The sequence below is a fragment of the Pocillopora verrucosa genome, chromosome 9, assembly GCF_036669915.1.
Source record: "Pocillopora verrucosa isolate sample1 chromosome 9, ASM3666991v2, whole genome shotgun sequence".
Lineage (NCBI taxonomy): Eukaryota > Metazoa > Cnidaria > Anthozoa > Scleractinia > Pocilloporidae > Pocillopora > Pocillopora verrucosa.
The window spans coordinates 13,980,744-14,003,659 of NC_089320.1; the positions used below are offsets into that span (position 1 = coordinate 13,980,744).

General features: G+C 37.4%; 1 protein-coding gene across 3 annotated transcripts; it reads right to left on the bottom strand.

Moving 5' to 3' along the window:
* Nucleotides 1-1,793: 1,793 nt before the first annotated feature.
* Nucleotides 1,794-21,089, bottom strand: LOC131775384 (endothelin-converting enzyme homolog). 3 transcript variants are annotated; one of them, XM_059091483.2, is made up of 19 exons: nucleotides 20,591-21,089; nucleotides 12,151-12,353; nucleotides 11,397-11,654; nucleotides 11,096-11,161; nucleotides 10,727-10,843; nucleotides 10,346-10,435; nucleotides 9,779-9,912; nucleotides 8,685-8,907; nucleotides 8,292-8,390; nucleotides 7,444-7,521; nucleotides 7,035-7,138; nucleotides 6,572-6,630; nucleotides 6,114-6,165; nucleotides 5,608-5,675; nucleotides 5,247-5,371; nucleotides 4,308-4,373; nucleotides 3,738-3,836; nucleotides 3,292-3,368; nucleotides 1,794-2,504 (listed from the first exon to the last, which is right to left on the bottom strand). In XM_059091483.2, the coding sequence occupies exons 1-19, from the start codon at nucleotides 20,937-20,939 to the stop codon at nucleotides 2,405-2,407; spliced, it is 2,367 nt and encodes a 788-aa protein (XP_058947466.1). In that variant the 5' UTR covers nucleotides 20,940-21,089; the 3' UTR covers nucleotides 1,794-2,404. The 3 variants fall into 3 exon arrangements, with proteins under 3 accessions (XP_058947466.1, XP_058947467.1, XP_066028372.1); XM_059091484.2 differs by lacking the exon at nucleotides 20,591-21,089 and adding an exon at nucleotides 19,148-19,459; XM_066172275.1 differs by lacking the exon at nucleotides 20,591-21,089 and adding an exon at nucleotides 17,460-17,809.
* Nucleotides 21,090-22,916: the final 1,827 nt, after the last annotated feature.

Here is a 22,916-nt window from a genome sequence, read left to right on the forward strand (position 1 = left end):
GATTTATGATATGTTTCCCAGGTTTTATTGTCTAGTGTAAGAACAATATTTGATCTGAAAATAGCTATGAAGATTTACCTAAGTGACAACTATCTATCGTTAACTTGTTTTTTATTGAATCGCGCACGCATTGCCTCAGAGCTCCTTCACAGTACCAACTATTGTATGGTACATCTATCCATAAGCCTCTTTTGTTCCTTACTAAAAATTTAGTAGGTAGGTTCGACTCCGGTTCCCAGAAATTGTGCTTAACCAGGTAACAAACGGACAAACAAACAAACAAACAAGCAAAAAAAGAAACCGTAACAAAACTCCCACAGAAATAAAAAAGTCGAATGAGCCGATTCCTTTTTGACAGAGCTCGCAAAACGAGTCTGTAAAGTATTCAAATATACGTTTTGCAATAGGCGAAATATAAGGATTCCATGGGGATAATCGGTTGCGCTCTCGACCTAAAAGAAAATATGAACTTGTTCAAATGAAAAACAAAATAACCTCGCTTAAATGGTTGTTTCATTGCATTGAGTAAGATTCTTAGGCTCGGCTTTACTTCAGCTGCTTTGCGCAGCCTAAACATGTTTGCGTAATTTACGAAGGCTCATTTGCGCGCTTGGGTTAGTTGTTTATTGATACGACATTCTTCAGTGGGAACTTTAAAGATCGACTAAGGTTCCATCCAACTAATATGTCTTATATACTTTCCTTCTAAAGTCTTTATCTTTTAGGCAGGCTTTATCCTCGCTAGACCGCAAACTGTTTGGTGCGTTTTTACTTATCGTCCACAAAATAGCACTCAGAAAGGCTCTTGAAAACGGGCACTTTCCAATTCTGCTTCAAAAGGGAAGTGTTTTTGTCTATCAGCGTTCTCGGCTATTCGCGTGTTGACCACCCCATTTGTCCCCTCCCCCCCTGCCCCCTCCCTCCCCACCCCAATTTTTGATGTCTCCCCTCTTCCTTCTGAGATCTCTGTTTATGAGGTTCCTTACTTTCTCAGATTTTTTTGTGTTAAAAGAAACACATTCATTGAGCATTCAGAGTAAGGACACAGCTAAATAAAAATTTTTTCCCGTTCCCGTTCCCGTCCGATACCTTTATTGTTAGAAGACATTGGTTAACCTTGGGAAATAAAACCGAAATTGAACTCTTATCTTTTTTTTCCTGTCATTTCTATGGTCTGTTCATAATTAGAATTTGAGCGTCAGATCTTTATCAAGTGATAGTTGATTAACGGGAAACCCGAAGCAACTATCACATATAGAAATCGACAGCGAATAATCTCTGTTTTTTTTAAATATAAATCTGGAAGTCTTTCAAAATTTTAGAACAAGACAGGATCAAGTTTTTCGTTTTATCTTGCTTGCAGCTGCACACCGCTAAGCTTCTCACTGTCTCAGTTCTCACTTGTCAGAGTATAATAAAACGCCACTAGTCAAAATACTGGATATGCATGGGTATCGTACATAAGGGTGAATTCGCAAAACAGCAGTGTTTGTTCGATTTAGAGTAGTTTCACAATTTAGTATATCAAAGGAATCCGCGATCGCCTTGGCTCTGTCTTACTTTATTCTGATATCGGCTCCTAGAACTTGGCCCATCCTCTCGACCGATCAGATGCGACCTGTTCACTCGCGTTTTTCTCGCTTTTCAAGCAGCTTAGTTGTTTTACAGTTGTTTGACAGTAACACAGACGGACGAGCTAATAAATGACCCCGGAAATTCATTATCTTCAAGCTCGTTATGAAATGAAAATGAAGCACGCTACACGTTTTTCAAAAGAACTAGAAAGCAAATGCAAAGAATGACCTTTATTGAAAGCGTTCATATTCTACTAGGCCAGTTAACGAGAACGTAAAACAAATTTATAAAATATAAAAACAATGGCACAGTATTACTATCTAAAGATATCTTACAACACTTCTTGGCAAACAATACCCGTTTTAACTGACCAAGAGTCTATTTTGCGAGATAGAAAGGAAAGAAAGAAGGAAAACCGGGAGGAGAGCTGAGGCTAACGGAGAACTACAACGGTTTTACGAACACAACTGAACTGCAGCCTGGCAGTATTCAATAAAATGAGCCTTGAATTCATATAAACGATTGGTTTGTCTCTTAATCATAAAAATTCGCGCTAAAGCGCGGAAATTGCGATAAAAACTTTTAACGATGAAAATTTAGACGTTTAAACTGAACCGGTGAAACAATGTCTCTATAACTATGCACGTTTCTCGAGCTCTTTATAAAGTCCCTTTTAGAACATATCTACAAACTGACAAGTATAGTGTTGGTTTTGTTTTTCTTTGCGAAAATGATATAGAGATGTTATCTCCTACAATTATCTATCAGCGTTCTTTGACACTTGCTTCCTTTGGAAGATCTCTCTAGCCAAGGTCATTAACAAACTTGTTCACCACACAGCGCATTTTTTCTTAGGATTCATTCGAGATCCTTTAGGACACTTGTAAGCCTTAGCGAATTCGTCAAAGTTCGATAAAGAGCCCAGTACCCTGAAAAGAAAATGTATCAGAAGATTAGAGAGTTTAACTGATATCATTGGTTGATAATCATCATCAGAAAAACGCGTTTTCGTAGGACACTGAAAACGAATTCGAGAATTATGGCAGGTGGGTACTCTAGGGGGGGAGGTTTCTTAAGAAACTGTGGTATCGCGTCGGTGGGGGAGTATAACAGGATAATATGGTACTATCAACTTTGATAGTAAATTGGCCACTGTACAGAGTTTCTAAAGTTGACGTTTCGAGCGTTAGCCCTTTGTCAGCTCGCATTATCTCCCACTTGTTGACCGAGTGGGAGGACCGAACGGAAAAACATTTGGTTGAGGTCCGTGCAAAATGACCAAGAAAAATTCGATATTTTCCCTTTCGGCCTGACCTGACTTAGTTCATAAACAGTGTTTCAGTTTTATATGACCGTCACTCCATCTTGTTCTTTCTTTCTTCTATTAGCTTGCATCTCGTGAGAACATAAGGCTTATTCTAGTCCTGTGCAGCCTCAAATTGGGATTTTGTCTGATGCTTTTCAATAACAGCGTGCGAGACCGCATTAGTCATTTGATAAATATACTTCTTTTGATTTAATTGCTCGATTTCTTGAAAAATTCGCAGATCCCTGTTTACTTAAATTTAAGGAGCACACTTGAGTCGCATAAACTAAGAAATTAAAACACCTTCGCGATCTCGTGCTTATCACGCACATACTAAGTTAAGATTTTTTTGAGCTGAAGTGTCCCTCGACTCTCCTTATATTTACTTAATGCGCTTTATATAGTTGCACCTGAATTTTCCAGGGCTATGAACGCCATAATCCACCTGGCGCATAGCCGTCTCCGGGCGGTATTTGCTGCACCAGATCTGAATAGGAAAAAAATGCGTAAAAATATAATCATTAAACCAAAAAACTCCCTTGGTAAAATTATTAAAAAACCCTAAAACTTTAGTTGGGTATACACAGTCAGTAGCCTAGATTCGCTTACCAAAACAAAAATTTCGTTTATTTATTGCCGTTTCAATTTCGAAACAAGTTTTACTCTGAGGTTTACAGTATCCATATTTGCCCAAAGTTTCTTTAAAAACATGCGGGAGAGAGATTTTCAAAAGTATCTCTAAAAGCTATTGTTCTTTAACATTCCTTTTGGTTGTTGCTTTTTATTCATTTATTGTTTGATTATGTATATACATTAAAAAAAAAACAAAACAAAACGAAAAATATCATCTACAAACCTGAGCAAACCCAAGGAAAAAGAGCTGTTCATTAGTGATGTCTTTCAAACCGGGGAGAGGGGGCTCTGGGCCTCGCCTTTTCTTCCAGTTCTGATAGGCCTTCGTCCAAAAATTTACAATTATTAACTAATTATTGTTTTAAAGTCAACCGGAAAGTACACAAAAGAAACTTTTTTTCAAGTATGGTGAAAGATCACATAAAGGTGTGACCTTGTTTCTAAGTCGTCAATCAAATATCAAAGCTGTATTGATCGGGTATTGCTTTCTGATTTCCTTATTCACTGCGAACAATTTTGCCGTTAATTGAGGTAGCCTTACATCAAAAGGAAAATTAGGTAAGAGCACATCACTAAACGAGTGATATCACGGAAACGAAAGGAGAAACGGTTGGTCAACTTAAGTTCATGGCCATGGCTCAAAACTGATGCTCAACTAACTGGCTGCTAACTGTTCCTGCCACGATTGTCAGGATATAAAATTCATTACTTTTCATCGTTATACTTTGATGCCTTTTGTATTACGAAAAGTCAAAAATAATTAACAACATAGAACAAAAAGGCAATGTCCCACCTGAAATGCCTGTTTGATCCCGCCGTTATCCGCGATATTTTCCCCAAGGGTTTGCTGGCCCTTTAGCTGTTAAAAAAAGATTGTTGACAAGAGGTTTGAACTTAATAACGAGAAGTTACTGGTTAGGAAAGCAAGTAACGTGCCATGACCTGGATTTAAACTGCACAGCAGTCAAACGTCTGCGTATAGATGTGCGAACTTCGTAAGACCTGAGAGGAGTGCCTCCAGGTGGTCAAAACCGTGTTGTCTCACAACTTAACAAGGAGAAGTCACTGGGTGGGAAAGCAAGTAAATACTACGCAGCATGACCTTGATTTAAACTACAAATCAGTCAAACGTCTGCGCATAGATGCGCGAACTTCGTAAAGCCTGAGAGGTGTTCCTCTAGGCAGTCAGAACCGTGTTGTTTTACAGAAGTTATAAACAACGAGCAAGTCCGTAAGTTACGACGTTTCACAGGCGTACAGCGTGACAGCGATTGTTTTTAAGTTCTTCTTTGAAGTTGTGCGGGAAATTTGCGCGCGGTCGGGCAAGATTTATCCACTTGTGCATGTCTGACGCTTGACCGCTATGTTGATTTGAACCTACGCTAGAAACCGCGGCAAAAATGCAGCGTCCCAGCGCTAGACGAACGTGGTGTACCACTAGGGAGGTGGAGATAAATAAAATGACCTTTGACTGAAAAGATATAGGATTATGGCTTTAATGTCAGAATGCTGTGAGGTTAGTTCCCATCATTCTACACTATTAAACATCAGCGTAGTTTACGACGAATGTCAACAGTCATTCACTCGCATATTCATTATAATGAAATAAGAGATGAACGTTCCCTAAGCTAGTTGTGTTCAAGTCATGTCATTTGACTTTGTTTGCTGCCACGTAGCAGATGCATGAAAACATAATTGGTAAGAAGCATGTCATCGATGACAACAGACTTACGTTCTTGGTATGAAATTCATAATTGGAGTACTGGTCCACAAGACACTTTGTTTTGTTTTTAAAAGCTGTAATAGAACTGTTTGACCACCACTTCGCCAAGTTACCATCTTTGTTAAACAGTCGACCTACAGGAACGAAATGAAAACTAATTTAGGAAGCACAAATCTAAATAAAATTTCCAAATCTCGCTCGTTTTTTTTGTCTCCTCGCTCTTATTCGGCAAATGCTCCAACTTCAATATAATATCAAGTGTGTGTTTTAATTTCAGTGAACAAGAAAACAGTTTTTTTTTTCTTTCTAGTTATTGAAGAATATTAGGACTCGGCTTCAAACATTATCTATGGCAAATATACGTCCTTACCATTGTCATCAAAGCCATGAGTGATTTCGTGTCCAACAACCATTCCGATTCCTCCATAGTTGAGAGCCCTTGAAAAATTAGAAAAAAACGAAATAAGATAAAATTTAAATTTAAAATTAAATAAACAAATAAAAGATATTAATTCATAGATAAATTAATACATAGAGAAATAAATGTAACGACAGACCGAGGGCCGGATGGAGGAACGGAATTTAAAACTACTTCGAACGAACTATTAATAGACAGAGAATTTTTTTTTCAACTCGTTAGCGCGCGAATTACTGAAACGATGATGACAACGAAGAGAACCACCACTTCAGCAGCAAGAGTGTGCTAACCAAAACGGTCCGGCGAACGAAGAGAGGCAGATTCTATGAGCACGTTTAGAGGAAAAATACCAGAGAATCGGGGACTGCTTCTCACCAATCGACCCTCTTTCAAAGCACGTGTCAGTACAGAGAAAATATCAAATAAGTTAAATGATTCGTTTTAATGTCGCCACTCACTTGGGGAATCTGTGATCGTAAAATGGTTTCTGCAGGATTCCAGCGGGGAAAGCTGAATGAAAAAGAAGCAAGCAGATTTTTCATTGGTAAGGGAGAAAAAAACCTTGAGAGGTAAACTTTCAAAAAAAGAAAAGAATACAAAGAACCTCCCAGTGCGTTTAGAAGATCAACGAGATCCGTGTCTCGTAAACAAAAAAAAATTAACTTCAAGTAACATTGAAAGGGAAGGAGACGCAATATCAAACACTAATCTAACATAAACGAGAACAAATACAGTATAAAAACACCGAGAACAAAAGGCAAACTAGCAAAGAGTAACCACAAGGGTCAGTCCGAAATCGTAAACTGGTCATACCATTACTATTTATGTTTTATATAAATTTAAAATTCTGGCTAAGAAGGAAGTTATAGCAACAACGACAACAACTTAACTCAAACACAAACACACAAGTACTCACCGATTTTGTTTTCAATGGAAGAATAGTAAGCGTTTACAGTGGGAGGAGTCATGGACCACCTGCATTAAATAATAATCATAAAAAGTTTAACAAGCTGAGACAACGCTGCCAGGGCTTATCCAAGATTCCTTCGCATGAAGCAGCTAGAAGCATTGCTACTACTCCTGGGCAAGATCCTCATCAAGAGCAAGTTAATCACTCACAATTCCCCATTGCAGCATTTTTCCAGTTTTTCTTGACAGTTAACTGGTACTCTGCATTAAAACCACTCGGTCGAGGGATACAAAGAGATTACCTTGCCCAAGAGGGTTTGCAGAAATTTCCTAACATTGTAAGTTCGCCCTCTGCCAGTTCGCTGCGACGAATTTGCCCATCAAATACACCAAATTTGAACCCACCTTTACCAGTTCGAATTGGACGCGAACTAGTAGGGGGCGAGCTTACCTTTCTTTTAATTTCTTACCTATCCTTGTCAACTGGTTTGCCCATTTTGGCGTAGTTTTTGAGGTTAAAAAATGCTTGGGATTGCACAATATTCTTGAAGTATTGGTCTTTTTTTACGTCAAACTGTGGTTCAGACGAAACAAAGAGTATCAATTAGAAATGGTTTGACTAATTGCTTACACGTCAAAAGAACAAACAGCAACAAAAAAGATCCACCACATTGTTATTGATTTTCACTAGTGCAGGCTTCAAAACAATAAAAAAAAAACTCATTCCATATGCAGTCAACAAAATTGGTGACCATGGCTAAAGCGAGCTCTATTTGTTTAAGACTAACAAGAAAGACTCCGCCTGTCGAAAAAGAAAAAAGGAATGGAGAGCGAATGTTGAATCACTGAAAAAGAAGATGCTGAATAAGTTAAACTTACCCCTTTGAACAACGAGTATAGCGCAGTTTTGTTTGTCAAGTATTCAGGATAGCCAATATTCTCCCGTATTGCTAGAGCCTGCGTAGATATTAAAATGTTTTTTTAACCCTTTAACTCCCAAGATCTGATTCTTAATTCTCCCATCTAACCGCTGTTTGCTGAAGAATGTATGGATATTGTAGGGAGAAGTTTTATGTTAATCACTTCCGGGAGTTAAAGGGTTAACCAAACAGTGTACTGTAAACATCAGAAGCAACAATCACAACAACAACAACAACAACAATGTAACGACAACAATCCTTGGTTCAAACCGCCTCGCACTTTGTTTTATGTAAGTGTAAAGTATAAAACTGAAGTTGAAACAAAAAAAGAAACGCAGAATCTATAAATGATCGAAAGAAGGAGTAACAGTTCAAAGAATTGACAATCGCTTGAACGCTATTAAAAAATTAACCTAAAAAATACTCTCCTAAATAAAAATGATCAAGAAGTTCGTTGGAAATGTCAGAACCGATTGAGAATAATTTGGGGGTTGGTTAAAGGATTACTTTGAACCTTCAAAGATACCACCTTTCAAACAGCTAGTGTGTGAGAGTTATCATGGTTTTAACTACGTTGACAGACGCTCTAAATGGCGTTCTCAATCAATTTTTTAATCAACCACTGAAATGTCGGCGTCTTAAATTTCCTTGCTTTCAAACCTAAAAGAAATTAACACAACCTAAAATGCTGCACGTTTTCCCATGAGGAATGATGTTAAGACAAATGTTTCGCTATTGAGAAGAAAAAAATAATAATAATAAAAATAATTAACAAGCATGCATAGCTTCGTAAATACAATTGCAAACCTTTTCTTTTGCTTTTAGTTTAGTTTCTTCATCCATCCAGTCCAGTTTTTCCAGATTGGCAAGGAAAACTTGTCGGATGTCGTGAATCATTTCCTCGGCCTACAATAGAGAGAAGAATTATTATCAACACGGTTGCCAGGAATTTGAATCCAGCAGCAGTAGGGTGATATAGGCCAAGCGCCCCAAGGAAATTTTTCGTTTTATTTTATTTTTCGTTTTGTTTTCTGTTTTTTGTTTGTTTGTTTATTTATTTGTCTGTTTTAGTTCTTTATTTTATAATCTGAAACATTACAAACCGTTAGTGAAAACTTGAATGGTTGAATAAGTGTACGGTTTATCGCTATTGTTAAGCGATCGAATGTCTAAATACAGTCCAATATCCCCTTTTCCTACCGATTTTTTGCTTTCTCCCTCAAACGTCTCGTCAACATACAACAAACCGAGTGGCATGCCGAAAGAACCGCTCACGACACCCAGACATTCCTGCCAGCGAGGATCTTCAGCAGTGGTCCCGCTAACAGTTTTCTGGTATTCTTTGAAAACTTCTCTGAACTTGAAACTCAAATACGGTGAGAAACGAAGTACCACGTGCCACATCATGTAGTTGGCTAGAACTCTGAAAATACAGAACAAAAACGTACAGATTACTCTGACATACACATTTATTGTCAATCGGCACATGGAGCGAAAAATACTGTCGATACGTAAATGGGGGTTAATTTCCTTCGCGTGCACTGCAAAAGAATCATACTACATACATCGGTATCATGCAAACTGGCTCAAAAGAACCGGGGCAGCGTCAGTGATTGGTTCCTTCCGTTTTCCATTCAATGTGTCAGGGAGGGGGGAAGGTTTACATAAACAAAGTACTTCTATGACATCCACAAAAGTTTTCAATCAGTATTCAGACCAGCAGGACTTTGCGTAACGTGCTTCAGTGAGAAATTTTCTCCCGGTCAAAGTAGGGTGCCACAACATGTCCCTGCCAGAGTCCTCCACCAATTTTTTTGTTTTCCTTCCTTTTTCAATACATGCTCAACACCACCGAGCTCTATTGAAACACCTTAACCACAACAGAAAGAGCAACCCTAAATACAAAGTACGAGGGTCACATATCAAGCTCAGTCAATAGTTTGTTGAGGCCACCTATCATTAAGAAATATTTTTGTAGCTACAATTGAAAAAAATATCCTTCTGTAATACTTCCCGGAAACGATATGTCTAAAAACGTTTAACAAGAGCGGGTGTTGAATAGGGCCTAAGTGACTAAATTGACGTTACGTTATCGTACAATTTTGTGCCCATTTTTGGGATAATACTGCTTGTGTTACGGTAAAACTTGTCACGCAAAGCTTAAACTGTGTAACATATTAGTAAGAGTGACATGTCTTAAATTCTTCAGAGTATCCTGTCGTATACTGGTCCATATATAACGATGATGAGGACTCAAAACTTAGAAAAATTTAAAATAGAAAAAATATTTTTACCTTTTGCTAGTTGAATTAAAAAGTTCTGTCATATTCTTGATGTAGTCAAGTGCCAGCCCCACGATTATTTCATCTCCCGTGATATTGTAACCTGTCTCATTGAACATCTTCTTGAGAAAATCCATCATGTCAATCTGTAATGCAATTTAAGTATAATACCTATAAACCTCTTCGTAAGCCTCCGTTTCACTTCTTCCGATTTACAAAGTTAACTACAGTAAGCGTTTTTCGACTGTTGTACGAGCTAAATCAAGGCAAAAACAACAGCAAATCAAAACATAGGAAGATATCACCAGGAGCCAAATCAATGAGGATTCAATGTAAAAAGAGGTAAACAAACTAAGACGGGGGGAGGGGTGGACGAGTGATCAAGTTGAGATTGTTGTCAGTTTTGGGGGGGAGTTTTCTGAACCAGTCACAGAGCATAAAAAATCCATGCAATCTTGGATTTATTTCGAAACTTAATTGAAAATTGCTCGCACACATGCTATCTGTCTACCAAGTATCTCAGATATTGAGAGCAATATGGTCAGATCTGGACAGTATTGCTCTAAAATAAACGCTCACCGTATTTCCAATGGATTTGATGTACTCACTAAGCTTCATCTTCTTGTACATCTTATTGGTGTCTCTTCGTTTTTCTCTGGGAATGAATGACTACAAGAAGAAAAGTACGAAAGTGTTCAACAATGACCACAAGTTGTCTTTTCAAGGAAAGCAGACATTAGCATGATAGACCTTGCAGAGGATATCTCGCTGACATCTCTCTCATTATTCTTCTGGCTTAGTTTATATAGTTTACCAAGAAATGTTTAGCATAAAACGCTGGTTGGATGGGATGACTCACAGCAAAAAGTCAAACCATAGACAATACACATTGTTTACCAAAGAAAAAAGAAGACCGTGTAAGACCGTGTAAAGTGTGTTCAAAATGACGGTCCGACTCACCTTTGCAAGAGATTCTTCGAAATCGTAAATTTCTTTCATCAGCGCCTCTGTGTTTGGATTGTCACCGGTGAGAAGCTTCCCGACGTCAATCATGAGTTTTTTGTATGCTGTACGGACCTAGTGAGAGATAATATATTGTGTGGGTTCAAAAAACTGCGCAAAAAGCTACAAAAAGCGACAGTCACAAAGGGAAGGTCATTGCGCGAAGGAAAGTTTAGACTCTGTGATAATACCAAATTAAATTCGTCTTATGAAAGTCACTTTTTTTCTGGAAATGCACTTTCAATTCCCAATGTGCATTGTTAAGAATGAAGCCCAGTTATATCATGTTTTGGATGCTTTATAACTTGAATTCAGTAATGCACCCACCTTGACATGATAAGATGTGTTCTTCAAAAAACCTTCTTGAGAAATGGAAATTCCAGACTGGTCAAGCTGAAAACGTCCAAAATAAAACACAATGAAACTAAGATCCACATTTTATTGAAAAACGGGTAATAGCAGTCATTGCTTCATGCAAACAAAACAAAAGAAGTTTTATTTTTCGGACAAGAAATAACAATGAAGAATACAAGTATTTTTACAGCCGTAAGAAAATTATAAGAAGTTTGACATCATCAGAAAAAATCTTTGAAAAACCCTGCGAACTTAAAGGTAATCAGTCACTTACCACAATGATATTTTTCGTAGAATCTCGAAGATCAGCTGAAACATACATGTTGAAGAGAGGCGCTATCGACAAATATTTTTGAATCTTCACGAAATTGTCCATGAAGTCCCATGAATCCTCCGTCCAGTTTCCGTCCGTAACGTTCCAGGATCCATACTCCTTAATCAAATCAAAGAGTGGTTCCGCACCAAGGTTTTCAATTTTGTCTTCATCCATGCAGGAATCAAACATGTCGAACCCTTTCATGACAGCTTTGTTCTACAAATAAAAGTATGAAATGGAATAAGAACGATAAGAGCCAAACAAATGGTGGCACTTAAATGAAGTGGAAAAAACGCATTCCTTAAAAAACATGTCAGATTTCGTTTTTCACTGATAAAACAGAAACTAGTTGTTTGATTCAGTTTGAAGTGGATATTGGCCTGAATGCAGAGATGTAAGAGGCACCGACTAGAGATAGATCTACCTGACGAAGAGTGCGTAAAAAACACCCTTACATGTGCAAAACAACATTAAACTCAGACAGTGGAAGAGAAAAGAGCAAAGCAAAAGACAGTATGCGATATTTCAACCCCAAACGAGACAAAGAGTCACAAAATCCGAAAAACGGCTCTCAGTTAACGTGCCAGAATTGCATAAAAATCTTACATTGGACTGCGTAACTACGGCAAACATTGCTCCTAAATGGCTGGTAAAACAGCATTGGAATTTGTTAAAAAAAAAACAACAACCTGAAACGTAAGTAGTTACTTACATCTTTATATTTAGTTCTTGTAGCATCCTTATTGTCGAGGATTAGCCTTTTCATGACCATTTCATTATTTTGGTAAAGAACACGGAACTGACTCCAGGACGACTTGCTCTCTGGAATGGTATTCTTTTTCATCCATGTCCCACACGCGTATTCGTAAAAATCGTCGCATGGGTCTGCACTTGCGTTCATTGCACCAATTATTTCTGAAAGATAAAAAAAAACAGTATTAAATACAATGTTAAGAGGAAATAAAGGAAAGCACATCAGTTCAAAGATGTCGAGAGGGGCACTTTGACCATCAAACCACTGTATTATTATTATTGTTATTATTATCATTATTATTATTATTAAATGGTTAAGAATATATGAAAGTCACATTATTATTATTATTTTTTTTTTTGTATATTTTATTCATTCTCAATTTGTTGACTTTGACTTGATCATAACAATAAGCTAACGTTAAAACGACGCTGCATTCAAAAACAATAATAGTTATTATTAATATTATTATTATTATTTTTATAACAGTATGGTTTCTTTAAGTTTTTAATCCCACTTCAAATAAGCAAATCCTCTTTCGAACAAGACCATCATCCCATCGCAATTTCGCCACTTACAGCTAACGCTGAAACGTCAGTTTTACAACTCTTCACAGCAGCAATTTAAATTATCAACTCAGTTGACCAAAGCCATCTGGGAAAAATAGCTCTGCACTAGTGTTTTGAAACTTTGTATAATTCTTTTTCGTCCTCTGTCAAAAACAACCGCAAAATCATCACATACTTTACAAAGCCATTTTTACGTAGATAATCTGTGGTTCTATGTGACACTCAACACTGCCTTCCTATTATGACGCCAATCTCGAATTAGTTCTGGCTCCCTTTAGGACTTTAGGAGGTAAGTAGGAGAGGGTTTTCTCTATGAAGACTCAAGTTCACCAATACTATGAAGGAAGAAAACGGATTTGAAAGCCTTTGAAGTCAAAATATTTCCAATACAAAATTGGTGCCTTTGGATTGAGACATTTGTCAGGATATTTCAATTTATGCCATAAATCATTTGTTTTCATCTACAGTTATCACTTTTTGAGCTACACGAAAATCACGATTGGAAGATCATAGTATTTTAACAAATTTGGTCAATGGCCAATGTAAAATACAGTTGAAGGCATCTTAAGCCAAACATAGGACTAGTGATAGACGTGTCTGCAGCAATTGAGTGCGTAAGGTTGATTCTTGGAACAGAATCACGTGCTAAGCTTAAACAATTATTCCACTGTATTCATTATTGCCTAATAACAGTAATAAAAAGTTATGCAAATTTTTTAATTCGGAGTCACCTTACCAATCCTATAACAAATGTCACCAATGTATGTAAAAAATCAGACAACTTTTCAACTGAAGTTCTCCGAGACGAAATCAATTTTGGCAACTGGAATAAACTTAATAGCTAAAAATGTGAAATCCTATTTAGCATCTAAAGTAGTGAAATGGTTGTCAAGTATTTCAAAAAATTGAGACATGAGAGTATTTTTTCAACTCATTAAATTTTAAACGGTAATCGAGAAGTTAAAACATCAGTGCCCAAACTCCTTAAGAACAAATTCAACTTTGCGTGATTTAGTTTAAAACCAAAGAAAAAACATAGGTTTCTTTGTCATTACTACGATTCATAAAAATTGAAAAATCACGGTTTTTTTTGCGACATCAACTAGAAAGAGTTAATCGGTCAACAACAGACGCCAATTACTGTAGAAACCTCATCTTTAAGTAATAAATACGCCCTCGTCTCAAATAAGAATACGGCGAATAGGATTTTTCTGAGTGCCATTGTTATAAGAGACATCTTACCAAAAGCAGCTTGTTTTATGACCTCATTTACACAATTCGCAGAGTTTGGATTTAGATCGCAGCTCGACATCACACTGGTTTTATTCTGCTTTTCTTCTTCAGTTGCATTTGAGGCTTTGCAGTTTTTATCTTCATTTTCCGAGGAAGAAGTCTCTTTCATTAAGTTTCTAGTTTGCCGCTCAGACATATACAAGGCGGCGAAAACAGAAGACACAAAAAAAAGAATCAATGTAGATGCGAGTAGAAACTTCTCCAGTTTGGACAGACCATTTCTATGGCGCACGTAATCGACCATTTCGGCGCCACTGTCAATATCCGCCGAGTCTATTCCGTTCTCCGCTCTACTATATTTCACATTAAGATCAGCCATAGTAAAAATCTTTGTTACCAGCGTTTAAAACCAGTTTGCATTCCGAACTTAATCTAAATCTAACCACGGAAATTGCATTCTGTACGCTTTACACCTTTGCATTCAACAAGGGCCAGCGATATTTTCTGCTTTCAAGACATAAAGAGAAAAGTAATTAAAAGCAATTCTGTGCCATGCAACACAAAAGAACACCTTGCGGATATTTGAAAAGCTCCATAATGCCTGTGGTGGCTTCCAAGGGGAAGATCAATTAATCCTATTTCTTTTGCACGATGTTTCCCATAGGAAAGTGTATAATAGTCCAGGTGATTACTAAACGGTGAACAACTTTAGCCGATTTATGGAGTTTTCATATCTTATGACGGGATCTTTCGATAGCCTTCTCACAAGAACTGATTTCTTCACCTTTTTACCTTTCGATTATTTTTAGTCAGTTTCTTGAAATTGATAGAATCAACTCCAGAAGAAAGAAATCGCCCCTTTTAAATCTGCACACCTGTTCCTAAGCAATAACTAACGTAAATTAAAGTAAGCGCTTGTGTGTAAGCTGAATATAAATAAATTTATGTAGAGAACTCACTTTCTCAGTAAACCATTTCCAACGGTGCCAACTGAGTGGTAACAAAAAAAATTTATGTTATTGATTATTGTTCTACAAAAGTTTCACACCTAGTTGTCTGTGAAAGAAAATGCAAATGAAAACATATTGGTGTCGAAATAAAAAAATTCACGGTGTTATCCTCTCTGTTCATTTCATTGCTTAGCTTTTTGGTTAATTTGCATCGACTTGTTTGTAAGGGTGTTAGGTAGCGGCCTAATTCATATCACCACACAAGTCTTTAACACTGAGCTTAAGGAAACAAATGTACGTCTACTTCAATTCTGATTTAAAAGCGTGAAGATAAAACAAAGAAACTTCACACTGTTAATTAACAACTGATTTTTCTCTCCCCTTGCATCAGTTTCATTTGGCCTTAGAGAGTTTAACCCTTTAACTCCCAAGATCTGATTGTTAATTCTCCCCCCTAGCTGCTACATATTTCCTTGTAAATCAGTTATGAGAATTTAGTGTTAGATCAAGAACAACTTCAACCTGATAAGTTGGAGTTTTCTCAATATCTGTTTGCAGGAAAATGTATGGATATTATAGGGAGAAGTTCCATGTTAATCACTTCTAGGAGTTAAAGGATTAAAGATCTGCGAACGGCAATGATCGTAGTGGATGACAGAACTGCAGGAGGGGGTAGGCACCCATTAAAATCTACCCCTCCCACCCCTCCCTCGATTGGTAAAGACATATCGACACACGAGAGAAAAAGGCAGAACGACCAGTTTAACGCAAAGTTCACACGAATGGGCCACCCCAAATTAAACGGACCCTGTGTCGACATCATTCACCCCTCGACTCCCAGAGGTGATTAAAGAGTAACTTCTTCCCTTGATATCCATACATAAGTCAGGAAACGGGTAATGAAAATACTCAAACTTATCAGATACAAGTTGATCAAACACCAAATTCTTATAACTAATTACCGAGGAAACGTCTAACAGCTAAATGGGAGAATTGAGGAGCAGATCTAGGAAGTTAAAGGGTAAACTGGTGAACAGCTTCTCTCGAAGAGTGTAGCTGCTTACCACATTTTGCTCTATTCTTCGATTTGAAGAAAATTTTCGTTAATTTCATAGCTAGAATAACACTTCGTCAGCATAGAAAAATACTAAAGATATGAGAACCCGCTTAAAGGGAACCAGGATGCCTCACGACGAAGACCATTAACACAAGTTGCAAAACAAGAAATTGAAAAATTTACGCATTGAGTCTGAACCAGCGCAAATGTCCGCAAAGCCATCACATTCGAGCCACGAAGCAATTGTTGACGATACTTTGTTTTTGTTTCGGTTTCTTTGCTTGTTTTCGTTTGCATAATGTTATTCGTTTTTGTTTTGTTTTTTTTTTTTCCCTTTAGGCCTATTCTGAATTTCTCTGGTCTACCAAGAGAAATTAAGGGGTTCCCTCATTTTCCCTTGTTGGTATTACGGAAGACTTCCTTAATCGACCCATTCGCTCACCAACTAGTGGTCACGAAACTTATGTTTGTAATTTGATCTGTCAAAGTGATAAATACTTTGACACAAGTCAATTGACCTGTTTCAATAAGTTCGTTAACATTTAGCTACATAGTGGATCATATTCTGCTTGGATGTTTGCACTTGATACGCCCAATAAATTTTATTATGAAGACAGATAAAAAAAAACGAGACAATAAAATTGGAAAGTCAACGCCAGAGTTCCTCCTTCGCTTTCGTGCGGTAAAATCAGATGATGCAAAAAGTCATATATGTAAACAAGTTCCTTATCACCCAAAAAATCTAAACGCTCTTTCTCCAAACTGATTATCGCACTTTTCTCTGTAGGCTATTATTGAAAATATTGCGTTATCTTATGTCAAAACAAAAATATCCTTAGGATGTTTTCCCTAAATATCATCACCTTTCGGCACAACCGTGCGCTAGAATAGTAAAGAGAAGAGTTTCATATCGAACAATTCTGGAATTATGAAAACAGAAATGAGGGCGTCTGGCTGAATGGTTACGATTATGCCATAAGCATTAGTCTTAGCCTAGAGAACATGATCCATCCTTTGACATATCATGCAGTTATCCATTCTACTTTATTAACAAAGAAGGGCTGACCACGGATCCAGAAATTAACGCAAAGCCAAAACGGCTGTAAGTTTATAGCTTTCAGCTTCGCAACTCCCAAATTCTCGCAAGTAGAAAGTTAAGTTTCCGGGTTTTCTATGCTAGGAATTTTAAAACACAAATTTTGATTCGTTTTGCTTCACGTTCCGGGGGCGGTGCCATCGTAAGCTCTTCGAAAGCTCCAAGCCTCTCAACGTAGTTAGAATTCTTAAGTTTTCAAGGCTATCTGCTATAACTTCTTTACAATTACGGTTCGTTTTGCTACAAGGTATCACGGTCGAAACATAAGGCAGAAGGTAAGCTAGATGTCTTTGGTTTAATCTGCAAAAGTTAGTTCAGGATGACATGAAGACCACTGATCAGCACGCAACAAAATGAGAACTAACCTGAGGCGATAACAACAAAGTCAGCAGGTTCAAGACAGGCAGAGGCTGTAGTAGTGGAAGGGGCTACCTCTTCCTTGCTTTTTGAAACTTGAAGTATGTACAGAGTCATAAACACAACTGCAGCAGCCAGGGCAAGCAAGAACGCGGCAATTAACACCTTCTCCCTTCGCGAATATTTTCGCGAAAAAGTTATTTTGTCGACTCCAATAACAGGATCGATACGAAAAGCATCTGGAGAGTCAATTTTCTTGGTGTATTTTACAGTGGACATGACTGGTATGGAACAGTGTAAGTGACTTTCTGACTACTTTGCTTTCGTACAACTGCATGTGGTGAAGACGATGACAGTACCAGGTTCAAATGAAATTCAAGTTGATTAGGTTTTCGGCTTGTCACGCCATCGCGTGACCGATCTAACCTGGGAAAGATAACACATCCTTACTTGACCAAAGCGTGACAAAACGATCACTAGTTAAAAATGAGTCGAGTTGCATCTTTCAGAAAATTTGTATCGGCATGCTTTCCAGCTCACAACGATTACGCATTAATCGTGAAAAATACCTTTGCTATTAATTCCAAGGTAACTTTTAAATTTTATGTATCTTTGACGTGAATTCAATTTTCTTAGATCGGTATTTTACACTGTAACAATTATAATAGTGTCACTGTTATTCTTACAACCATAACGACTATTTCACAATTTTTCTCTGTCTGATAATAGTCTGGTTTTTGTTTCAAAACATCCCCGAATGCAAATATGATAGAATGCTACAAGTTGTGATTGACGTTTGTACTTCTGTACCTGTCACGACATTCTCGCGCCAATGGGAATTTTTGAAAAATTTAAAACGACTCGTCATCCAAAACTTAGCTTTAATCTGATCTAACTTACACTTTGTAAATACAGACAAAACAAACATCCTTTCGCACAAATTTAAGTTACACAGTTTAAGTGAAGTAGCTTAAAAATTTAAAATTCCAGTTATAAATCGCTCAATGAAAGAGATATTCTGTGCATTTCCAGAAAGTTCAAGGACGTATAAAGGGACATATATAGCACAGAGAACTTTTACAAAATCTTAAAACCTTCGGAGGTGATTTAAAGAACTGTATACCCTCCAAATAGTTGCGAACTACGTAAATTTTCCATGACCTGTCGGCGAAGCTTGAAATTTTAAAGAGGTGAAGCGAGCACTCAATTAAAATAATGACTGCAATGAAGCAAATAACAGCAGTAAGGCACTGAAATACGCAAAATTTGTGACTTGAATTCGGCTTTTATCTCGGCTAAATACTCTCTCATCGCTTCGCTTTCCTTCTTTAAACTAGGGAAAATAGAGCTTTGTTTATCCTGGCAGCATGCAGCACGTATAAAACCGATTGTAAGCTTAACATCGAGTTGAATGCAGCCCTCAGGCAGTACTGGTGCTTTGGAGCGTGAAATTCAAACAAGGCTTGGGTTTTCTCTCACTTGGAGGACTTGGATTTTCTATTTGTCCCAAGCTCTTTACAAAAAGAACTACAACTTTGTGCGAGCCATGCTGTATAGTAAAGATATCTTAACGCAAACGAATCGAACCGAAACAACGAGATTCTTCTTTTCCCTCAGGCTGTCATTCCGGTCACAAAACATCTGCTCATAAATAATGATAAAAAAAAATTATCAAAGAACTGTCGAATGAACTTACTTGCTGCAGCGAGAACACAGTCCGAGGAGAGACAGTTTGTCCCTGATTTTCTTGTTCCCTCCTTGTCTAGATTACTAAGAGATTTGCTTTTAAAGAGCTGATGAACGAACAAAGCTAAGAATACTATTGCCAGAACCAAGACAATCATGAAAACTGCACAAACAAGGCACTGTTTTCCAGGCCATCGTTTCTTCACAAATGTTACTGTCTCGTTACTTTCAAGATCTTCTGGAACGTGTATCGCCTCAATAGAGTCCGAGACTTTAAGGTATTTTGCTCCTGACATTTCTTGACAAATTTCCTCGTGTGTATGTGAAGTTACTACTTCATGTAATTGTAACGTCTAGCCCATCTGCGACCGCGCCTGCATAACGGAAATACGCACTGAACAGTGAAAACTTCGTGCAATAGCGCATTAAATTTCAACGGTAACTTACATTGTAAAGGCAAATGGACACTGTAATTTTGTTTAAGAAAATCTATGTCAACAGTGGTAAGACGGACCAAAAATTATTCGACATTTCTTCAGATAACACTTAAACGTGGGCCGAAGTGGGCTTCACTGAAAAAAAAAGTCAGTGTAAGGTTGATCATGAGTGACACATTTTGTTTAAAGACCCGATCTGTTATCGAAAACATTGCACTCGATGACAACCATGACAAATACTTCTTGTACACTTTGCAAACAAGAAGGTGTTAAAAATAGATTATATGATCGAAACTGAATTTGAACAATAGTACTAATGCAGTCTTTGCGTGTCAAGAAGAAATCCAGCTTTTAACAAAGAAGTGGGGGGCTGAGTGATATCTCAGCTGTTCTTTCAGCCTTCTCTAACGACGAAAAAATTACGCTACCTCGCATAAACCATCACTTGCATAGAACCGGCGCATATTTTTCAAATTAAAAGTTATATTTGAATAACATCCATGCATACTAATAGAACTACCTAGGACTGAACATCTGTTCGGTTCGACAAAGTAAATCGATGCTGGCTTGTGATTTGGAATTATTTTGAGCAATTTGCCAAATAATAAGGACTAATTTAACTTAAATAGCTGAATGACCTTGTTACTTGTGCAAAAACCATGCAACAAAGGCGGATATTTACCACCTTAAATTTCAATAATGAAAGATAATTGAAGAAAGATTTGTTTCAACTTTACCACTGAAAAATTTTAGTACCCATTTATCTGTCTCACACGTGATGGCTTCATAACTGACGAACTGAATGAAGCTATATTAATGAATTCTTTTTGGAATGTGACATGCACGGAACACCTTAGGTGAAACTGTAGCGTGCAGGGCCTCTGGAGTTCATTTTTTCGGCGTGCTGTAAAGAACAAGTGGCCACATAATAGGTACATCATAGCTGTAATACATTTAGCAGGTGTCTCTGAAAAAAAAAACTGAAAGGTAGTTTTAACTCATCTTAAACTGCGTACCTGAAGCAGTCAATACACAGTCTGGGGAAGAGCAGACTGATGCTGCTGTAGATGGTGCTGAAGGATTCTTCGTTGTTAAAGGGTTCTTCGTTGTTGCAGGTCCCTTTTTTGTTACAGACAACGTTTCGTGATCCTCTTCGGTGTTCTTCCTGGTAACTTGCCAAGCATACAGAACGACAAAAACGATCGCAACCACCAAAACGACCAGAAACATGGCCAACAGGACCTTTTCTTGTCTTGAACGTCTTCTTTCAAACGAAATTTTACTATTTTCGAGGCCACCACCATTATGTTCAATACGAACGCCGTCTCCCGAATCAATTTTTTTGACGTACTTGGCCTGAGACATGTTGCTATGTTTATAGGCAATGGAATCTTTTGTGTGGACAACACGTCTGATTTACTATGGTACGAGTTTTGGGTGGCCTTAATGTTGAGAGAACAACTTATACAGTAAAGCTCGGACTGCGAGAGCCCTGCACTCCTTCCTAGATGAGTATGTTAGCAACAATGACTACGAAGGAATTTATCGTTGATTTGATAATTACTCAATCGGTAAGCGAACATTTGCTTTGCCTTCTATAGTGCCTTTTGTTTAGTACTGGTCTTTGTATGTTTGGTGATTATCTTCTTTTAATGGCGTCACTACATGGCGTCACTACAGCAAAATTAAGCAGCTAAACAATGAAACACTGACCAAATCTGTGTGGGAGTTATTTGTATACGTTTTAATTGAAATACTTTCTTTGATTTTTATGACTAAATATCGCCCTGACAAAAAGATTCTACAGATGTACATAACTCGGATGAACGTTTCTTTTTTTCTCAAATGTATTTTGTTATCACGTGTTTTTAAACTGTATTGTCTTAGGGTCCAAAAAGTATCCTGTAAACTTTGTTTGATTGGGAGTGGTCACGTGGTGAAATAAGTATCTGGTTTCTGGAGATTAAGAGCTAGATTTAGCAAGGAGTCTCAGTTTGAACTGGTATTGTTGGTAGAGAAATTAAAAAAGAAATTTAAAAAAAAATGCCATGGGCGACTAATTTACAGTACATGACAGAAAGAAAAGGATCGATTCGTGTTCCCTGCAATTTCTGATATGATGTATTCACCAGTAAGGTAACGAAACAGAAAGCAGACATTTTCACATCTTTGGAAAGGTATATAAAAGGTCAACCAAATACTAAATTCTCTCAACTAACATTATAAGAATTGTATTGTAGGCAGTAAGGAGAATTCCAAATATGATCTGGGAGTTAAAGGTCAAGCATAAGTTCCTTTAAAATGTGGCTATTTTCATCATAATACTTTACCAAAATAAACCATCTCATCAAGAATTACTGTAGTATATTGTTCCGGGTCATCTTTTCGTATCAACCGAGAGACAAAGGTTCTTTTTATTGCTAATGGTCTAGCTACTGTAGTCGGGACTTTTGTGGAAACCGTGATATGGGCGTAAAAGCTCTTTACTGGTTGGAAAATTATCAGCTTGACAATCCAGCTGCATTATGATTGTGATGATGTGGAACATAAAGTTTTCTTCAGTTTTTGTCCTATGGCATCGTATTTTGCACTGTTGTTGGGCAGAACTCGAAATTGCAAAGTTTGACCCATATCTGTATCATTCCTTGAAGATAGGGCTTACTTACGATCAGTACACGCACAGGAGAATATCTACCGTGCACCCCTCTTGGCGAGATAATTGGATAAATAGAAATTCAAACGTACAAATTAGAAAAAAAACAAACCAAAAAAAGCATGGAACGTGCGTGAGCCCTTAAATAATAATAAGAAAATGGTTAAATTTAGAGGAAAACGTTAGCAAATAGGCCACTTTGACGTTTTTAAGACCTCCGGTTTCTGGTGGTCTATCAATGCATTGCCTCCCACAACAGTGGTTCGATGTGATGCCACAAACTGCATCACGCAAACCGTTTTCACGGCAACCCCATTTTTTTCGCTACTGAGTTAAGTTATACGTTAGAAAATGTTCACAGAGGTTCCTGGATTCGTTTAAAAAAATCAATAATTCCATTATGTTTAGTCCTCGATCATCCTTTCTTCTTTCGTTTTTTAACTTGATAAAACAGGGAGCTTATTGTTCCCACTGGTTAATCTTTTAGAGAAGATACCCCACTACTGAAACCACGTAAATTTCATTCTATTGTTTAAAGAGTAAGATTTATTTCTTTACCACCTAAAAAGCTACTTCGAGATGTGAGTGGAGGTAAGACCTCGTTACTAGAAAAGAAATTTATTGACAATCACCCAAGTTGCTTTTCCAGTATATATTTTGATGACAGCTTCTAGCTACTTAAAGTTACT

Coding starts and splice junctions, on each gene's coding strand:
- LOC131775384 (XM_059091483.2), bottom strand. CDS start 20,939: ATGTCTCAGGCCAAGTACGTCAAAAAAATTGATTCGGGAGACGGCGTT. Junction 12,354..20,590: donor CTGTGTATTGACTGCTTCAG/GTACGCAGTTTA, acceptor TTTATCTTTCAG/AAATAATTGGTGCAATGAAC. Junction 11,655..12,150: donor CAAGAACTAAATATAAAGAT/GTAAGTAACTAC, acceptor TTTTATTTGTAG/AACAAAGCTGTCATGAAAGG.